General features: G+C 39.6%; 1 protein-coding gene across 1 annotated transcript in view; it reads left to right on the plus strand.

Moving 5' to 3' along the window:
- PLA2G15 (phospholipase A2 group XV) overlaps positions 1-3,573 on the plus strand; it is a 31,927-nt gene extending 28,354 nt beyond the window's left edge. Inside the window, exon 6 of the mRNA XM_019535467.1 lies at positions 1,888-3,573. Within this exon, the coding sequence (XP_019391012.1) occupies positions 1,888-2,399 (512 nt within the window). The 3' untranslated portion in view covers positions 2,400-3,573. The remainder of the gene's footprint in view (positions 1-1,887) is intronic.
- The last annotated feature ends 4,668 nt before the right edge of the window (positions 3,574-8,241 follow it).

Below are 8,241 nucleotides of genomic sequence, written 5' to 3' on the forward strand. Positions count from 1 at the left end.
GGAGAAAAGTACAAAGCGTTCATTTTGATTAACAGTCCACTTCAAGGTTACATAAATGTGAGAGTGCCGCGCGGCAGTTACACAAAAAAGAGAAAATAATATGAAGTCTTTGCTAAAAACTATAAGACAGTTACAACCACTAGCCGCAGTTGCATGGAAATGCTAATGTTTTGAAGAATGGCATTAGAGACAGGCTCTGTGCCTGTTTTAACAGTGCCACCTCCTGGATTAAAAATGCAGCTAGTTCTAGATGGATTAAATATTGCTATAGCTGTATCTCGAACTGGATAAACTTTTTTTTCAGCCTATTGGGATGATATTTTGTTCCCTACTTGAAGTGATCACCTAGTAGCTCAGATCTGGCTGTCTACATGGCATTTTTTTGATCGTCTGTCTGCCAAAATGGCACTTGGGTACAAGTTGGTATTCTTTACCTGGGCACATACCCCTGTACAAGTGGATGGTTCTTCATGACCATGTAGTCATGCAGAGCGGATGTGCATAGTACACTCGCCTCTCAGGAACAGAAAAGGGAGAGGAGCCCCTCTTGCCCTTATGACTTCATAATTAGCACACACTAGGATGCTGGAGGTTTTGAATTCTAGACATCCCTCCCCCAGAAGGACTTTGAACCATGGTCTCTCTTCATTTTCCAGTTCAGCATTAATGCACCATGCCACAGGCTTGCCATTATCCAGTTCTTTCTTTGGTGCTCCTTCTGAAGTTGCTAACATTGTCCTTGGAAAAAGCGAAGTGCAGGGGATGCATCTTTTTCACTAGGAACAAAGGCCCCAGCTGGAATCCAGGGCTCCTTCCTTTCTAGATCTCACAGCCAGCTCACTGAAGTGCATACAAGCCTGTACCCTTGCTTTAGGCAAAATGTCTCCCACAGACATAGCTGGTGGTAGGGAAAGATAATAGTTGCCCTTCATTATTGTTCATCATCAATATGATGTCTTAATATTGTACTGGAGATATTATCAGACTTGGCTGACAAGATCTAATTTCATCTATCTGGGTCTTGTGAGTGTGTGTTTGAGCAATATTTTTTTTTCTTTTTTTGGTGCAATATACATGGAAAATACCACATACCGCTATCATAAGTGAGCTTTTCTTACTACTCTATCAGATTTCAGACTTTTTGTGAGAGTTGTTTGCAGGATTTCTCCCAATAACTATTCTTACACAGGCAGGAAAACAAGTAATGATGCTACATCTTACTTCACCCTAAATGATACAAAACCCATATGTAATCTGTTCTGTTTTTCCAAGCGAAGTGCTGCCTCAAATGGTTTTTAGTAGAAATTGTAAAATACCTTATTGAACTAGGAAGGCCAAGAATGATTAATTCTGTAATTTATCTCATATATTCTACATGCGCAAATAAGGAGGCTGATGTTAATTTACTCCTGCCTCAAAGATTGAGAGAGGGTATGTCCCTGTGAGTCACTGCAAATACACACAAGATTTTTCAAGATGGCATTTCAAGCTGTTTGCAGTTGGTTAGGAGAGTGCCTGATTAATGCTGTCTTGCAAATGTTAGCCCCAACATTTAACTTTCAAATTTTGTAAGTAGGAGATGGGGGGGGTCCTTTTTAAAAAAGACTATTAGAGGGGTGGTCTTAAAACAGAATATCTGACGGAGACAATCCATCTGTCATTTGTCCAACTTGTTCCTTTTTTTTATTAAGTGTCAGTGGTTATTGGAATTTGTACTGTTTATTTCTTAAAACATTAAAAAGCCGTTTCTCACTAATGATGCATCTTCATCAAACTATATCTTGAGCAATGAAAGCATTCCATATGTCTGAGTGGTAATAACTGATGCTCAGTAACACAGATAAAATGCAATCTGTAACAAAATAAAATTTACCTTTTTTTTTACAGGTGACAACAACAGGATACCTGTCATCAGTCCACTTAAGATCAGAGACCAGCAAAGATCTGCAGTTTCAACCAATTGGATGCTCCCTTACAATTACACATGGCCTCCAGACAAGATCTTTGTAAGCACACCCACTGCTAACTACACTATCCAGGATTATCAAAAATTCTATAAGGACATAAACTTTGAAGACGGCTGGCTTATGAGACAAGACACTGAGCCCTTGGTCTACCAGATGATACCACCTGGTGTGCGCATCCACTGTCTTTATGGCACTGGTGTAGAAACTCCTGACTTGTTCTATTATGATATGTTTCCTGACAAAGAGCCCAAGATTATGTACAGTGATGGGGATGGTACAGTGAACTTGCAGAGTGCCATACAATGTCAAAAGTGGGTGGGCATGCAAGAGGAGGAGGTGCTGTTGTTTGAGCTGTCTGGAAATGAGCATATTGAGATGCTGTCAAATGTTACAACCATTTCTTATGTGAAAAAACTGCTTTTTGGTTTGTGACACCTTTATGTTGGCTCTCTTTCCCATGATGCTTTCCCTTAAATAAGGGAAAATGCCTTTTGATCCCCTGGTTTTTAGGCAATTGGGTTATTTATTTGTTGTTTTTTGGGACACCCCCCTCCGCCACTTTCAGAAAGCTGTTTTGGTGTCCCTAATGCTCACTTGTCTCTTGAATGAGTGTTAAAAATGCATCATGGTGTTTCACAGTTGGAAGTCTGTCATGTGCATTTGATTTGATACCTCTAGTGGAAGTGTCCAGTGTTCATACAGAAGTTCATTTGAATGTGAAACTCTTTTGTGCAGAATGTGCAGCCTATGCCATTTCCTATGTGTGATCTTTGTTGGGAGGAGAAATATTGTTTACTGTTCAGTGTCAGTTGTGTAGTAAAAAGAAAGATGTCAAGAATTGGGAGGGCAGCAATGTTCCTCCAAGATCTGATATCTTAATAGTTCAGCTTGCAAATGTGATCTAGCAGCAGGTGTTACAGACTTAGAGTTAAATACTGCTTTTTTTTTTTTTTTTTTTCCTCTGCTTTTTTGCGTGCATTACATCTAGCCTTTCTGTAACATTCATACTGTTCCTGGAAAAGAGATGTGTTTTAATGCTTATGATTGCTTATTGGGTATATTTGCAAAAGTCAGGAGAGACCTAGTTGTCCTTTACTCTGAGGCCTTGATGACTTGGCATCTAGATCCCCAGGACTGCTAGCAATCTTTTACTTTTTTCCTTTTTTTAGCACTAAGAAAAACCTAAAACTTAAGGACCCCTATAGCCATTCACATGTGGAGCAAACATCAACATCCACAAACAATGAATACTGGCAAATGCAGAAGATGTAGAATTTGTGTCAGTGTGAAAAATTACCACTGTTTGTCAAAAGATGGGGGATAAACAGGCAACTATTTAAAACAAAGCAAAACTCTAAATTTCCTAGAGCTGGGATAAACTAGAGTGCAATACGGTGTAAAGTATGTAACTTGCTTCCAACCAAATACTTTTTTGTTTAGATCCAGATTCTAGTTCATTGACAATCTTTTAATATGGATCAAAATCATATTTTGGTGGCAAGAAGTTTAGTGTAGATATACTTCCTGTAGTGGCACTAAGTTGGTCCTAATTAGGGTTGAGGAATTAGTTTTATAGTGTGAAAATAATTTCATGTTTGCATTTCCCCAGTTAGAGACTTTTAAATAGCCTATTGTGTAAGGTTCACAGACTTGATTGGGAAGTGGTACTGAGATTCTTCTGCACAAGCATTAGAACAAGTCACCAGTTTGATCACATTTCTTTGCTTTCGATAAGAATTCTTAGTGCTTTCAGTACCTGCCTCTTCAGGAAGAGATACCTTCAGAGTTCTTTTAAACTTCTTAACTGAGGTCATGGGTAGGTTTAAAATCTTTCTGGATTCACTGACTTTTTTTAATGTAGTCTTACTCTTCCTTTTGTACCCTCCAGATTTCTTATAACTGAAGTAGGACAAGTGTTCCCAACAGAACTTAATGTCTGTTGTCTTAATCGTCAATCCGGGAGCTAGAGCTCAACAATTCAATGGCACAAACTTTTTCTGCTTCAGTCTCCTTTATGCTAGTGCAGATTTGAGTTGCTGCTAGCTATTTGTAACTGGTGGCTTACTTTATTTAAATTTATATGGCACGGAGAAGTCCTTATAGCTGAAGCCTGTATTTGGTGTAGGGCTCTATAATGTAGGTTTTCCCAGATACATGTGCCAAGAACCACAGTTCTATTTAAAGGCTGTTCCTGTGATCAACTCCATTCTGAATTAATATATGACTGGTCTGCAATAAATACCTGTAATTGTCTGGGTGCACCCAATAGGGATATCAGAGGAACGTGGAAAGAATCTAGATTAATAACTTTACCTAATCTGGAGGATGTTTCCTTTTCTATGGATCTGTTTGGCCCCTCATGCGTTTTTAGTTTTATGAAGTTCTAACAATTTTATAGGAAGAGTTTAGCTTTGGTCCATTTTAGACTTAAAGAAATGGATGGTTCCAAAAGAGCTGCTTGAATTATTTTTGTTAGAATTTGGTCACCCCAACACACTTTTTTCCTTTTGGGGATAAACATCAATCCTGTGGGGGGGGTTTTCAGTTGATAATATCTTATACCTAGGGACCTATTCAAATCATGATTGCATGGATGTTGCAGAAATTGTGAAATCAGGCAATCTGTGAAACCCATGTTGGGGTGCAGGGCAGGCTTCTGGCAAAAACTTAACTACCTATATGCTTTTTTTGTGGAGTCCTCCAGTCCATGCAGCTCAGCCTGAAAGGGGCTGCCAGCACAAAGGCAAGATGGGCCCCTGCTCCTTGCTGCTGATTTGATGATGGATGAGGCTACACAATGGATAGCCCTCTCCACCAATCAGTGGTGGAGGGTGGAGTCACTGGGGCCCCATGACCAATCAGATGTGGGGGGACACCAGGATAAACTAATGAAAATGGCAGTCAGCCCCGTGATCTGGTTTCTGAGTTGGGTAGACCCCTACTTACACCTTGCTCTTAATGCAAGTAACTTAGTCCATGCTTACTCTTAGTTTTCCATTAGCTGATGGGCCTTCTAGAGTTGCCTCCTTTTCTGACTAAGTCTGCTTAGCTGCTTTTTAACTCATTGTAAGGTGGAGCTGACAACTCCCCACATCTAGTAGACTTGTAATATGTCAGCTTGAATCTGGGCTTTCCTGAGCAGAGTTGCTCTGCTTAGACTTTAATTGAGTTCTCATCATTAACATGCTAAGATATGCACAGGCCTGCTAATTAACTGATTGGAGTTGGAGGATATAAGATGGAATGATTTCTTCTTTTCCATCAAACCTTTTTAAGACTTTTTTGTTTTCTGCCCATCCTGTATCTTGAGAGAGATGTCATCAGTCTAAACTATAAAATACCTGGTGTACATGCTTCAAAATGTAGAGCAAGTTGAAAGGTGTGCACAGAAGGAAATTTTCATTATCATTTATCTCTCTGCATTACAGGGCAAAACTAAGTATTTTAGTATCACTATAATAGCCTAAAGTTATACAACCATTGTAGGTTCTTGCAGAGAAGGTCAGAGGAAATGTTAACTATTGCTGGGAAGGGGTTCATATGACACTAGAAGAGAAGAAGAGTACCTTGGGTACTTTGCCACACCCTGCATTTGAAGTGTATAATTTTGCTCAAATTCCTTCCATTTTATCAGTTTACTTGCAGCTTGTCAACATTTCCCTTTTTGCCTAGTTTTTAGGATGCATTTAGAAACCAAAAATAATTTTGAGGACCAAATATATTACTTATTTTTGAAAAATATAAAGAGAGAAATTGCTGGAGGGACTTCAGCTATTGTAATACTTCTGCAAGGGTTCAGGGTCACTATGTGATTCTGCTAGGAACAGAAGATTTCGATATCAAGCAATAATTGCAAAGGAGTTGCAGGCCAAAGGGAGGAAGTTTGGTGTTAAGACAGTTCTTGAAGCACTGTGTGTTCAAGGCCCGTTTGAATTCAGGGAATGTTTGGCAATTACTTTTGCTGCTCTACACTTAACAGTATTTTGTATGGATCATAATCTGGTGATACCCAGCATTTTATATGCCTCTTGGTGTATGAATGAGTTAAATAGATTTTGCATATTTTATTGTCATACTTTGATAACATAATAAAGCTGATCTAATACTGAATGCCTTTTGTGATTCTTTGTTATATAGGTTGTGAATTACAAACTTTATTGTTTGTTGCTGCTTTTTTAAAAAGTTGCATTCTAACCAAATACTGAGCTGACCCAAAGAATGGAGTATGGCTTCCTTCCCATGTAGCTTGAGATCATCTCTTTCACTAAAGAGACATAAGGAATTTTTTAAAACATAGAGTAAATGTTCAGCTCAAACCAGTTCGGTTCAACTGCAATTGCAAGCTACAATTTGGAGACTTATATAGGAGAAACTGGACAGCTAGGGTTTTTCTTTTTTTAACATTTTCTGCTTGGGTTTCTTGTCTAGATGCTGATGCCTGATAACCAGTGGTGGCTGTGACCTGAACGAAGTGGTGGGGTGACCCTCATGCAGCTTTCTTTCCTGCACCTGCTGTTGCTTGCTTTTCCTCTAGCAGTGTGACTAAACTGTCATAAAGAAGATAGGAGAGAGTTCATGTAAGTGGGGTGGGGGGGGAAAGGGGACCTGGGGAAGTAATTACAAAGAAGTGTTTATTCTTTCCTTTCTCCTTTTTGGGATAAATGTGGGAAAGTTTTTATCTGTTTTTTTTCTCAGTGAGGGATGAGAGCAGAGATATATCCTTCTGTCTCTTCCTAGCCCTTTTACTGTAGTCCATGCTGTGTTCCTGTATGGCCAGCTCTTCTAATTCTCCTCACTTATAATCCTATATGATTTTTGCTTAATTTTGCTGAGGTCATTTTAGAGCTCTGATTTTACATTTTAAAGAACAAAGTGAATGCCTAAAGTTGGAGGCATAACAGATGGAGACTGGATTACATGGAACTGGAAAATTATCCAATTATTGGAAAGAAGATTGAGGCATTTGAATGTGCCATTTATATAAATATAATATTCCAATGCCATATTCCTCTTTGTGTACATTTTGTGCAAAAGTAGTATGAGATGGGTGTGCTATGACATCCATTTCTGTAATGGATCACTTAAGAGCAGTCATGCCCAAACTGCTCTGTGAGGGCCTAGTAAGTAGTCCTACTCTCCATGATCCTGTCCCCTTTTCAGGAGTGGTAGTGGTTCATAGGCCTACAAACATTCAGGAACTACTTTAGAGCACGTTAAAGCCCTGTGTCTTGGACATCCCGTAATCCAGAATAAATACCATTTTGGAAATGTGTGCCCGTTTTAGCCATCAAACAAGTCATCACTATTCACACCAAGCAAGCTGAACACCATCTGTGATACAGCAGACAGATCTAACTTGGTTTACAGTCCCAGTAATCAGTTTCACTAGGAAAAGCAAATTACTTTTAATGAACCCTATAGACTGTAAATGGAGTTATGTGTAGCTTCAAACGGTCAAATCTGAATAGTGTGTGTGCTGAGGGATTTTTGTTTTATTTGTTTTTTCTTTTTCTGAGTTCTAACCATGCCCCTGTTTTGTAATGCCTTGGGGGTGAGGAGAATACACTATCTTCCCTCTTCCACTGGAACATGACTGTAGGCACGTTGAAGGAAGTCTCGTAACTCTGCTCTCCAGCCTTCATTGGGCTGAAAGGAAAGGTTCATGGACCAAAAGTACTCTAAAGAACAGAATGTGAATATCTGACTCTAAAATGCTGTGATAAGTAATCCTAGCTTAGTCATCCAATAGAGTAATCTAGTAACCAGTGATAAAGTTATCTCAGATTAGAGAGGGAACTAGCTTTATTTTAGCTGGTTTCAGGATATACTGTCTGACTTCAGAGTCAAAGGAAGTGTTCAGAGGAAGTGAAACAATAACAAGGTCCTGATGGTGCATAACAGAGGGAGTCTCTCTTCCCAAGTCCTGGGATAAAAGAGGGATCCTAAATCATTAAACCACCCAGGCTAGGAAGAAAGAGGGTGCGAGCAGCAGCTGCTGGACATGAGTCTAACAGAATGCATCGTAGACTATGTTATTCTTCCAGGTTTGGAGTAGGTTGTTCTGGTCGAAGTTGAGATGAACCTAAGGAGAAACTGTTTTTGAGTTTCATAGACATCGGGGATGGAAGGGACCTTGGGAGACCAAGTCCAGCCCCCTGCCCAAAGGGCAGGAAGTCAGCTGGGGTCATAGGATCCCAGCAAGATAAGCATCCAATTTACTCTTGAAGGTGTTCAATGTAGGTGCTTGAACCCCCTCCGATGGCAGACTGTTCCA

This window comes from Crocodylus porosus, unplaced genomic scaffold, assembly GCF_001723895.1.
Source record: "Crocodylus porosus isolate Cpor-Errol unplaced genomic scaffold, CroPor_comp1, whole genome shotgun sequence".
NCBI classification, from domain to species: domain Eukaryota; kingdom Metazoa; phylum Chordata; order Crocodylia; family Crocodylidae; genus Crocodylus; species Crocodylus porosus.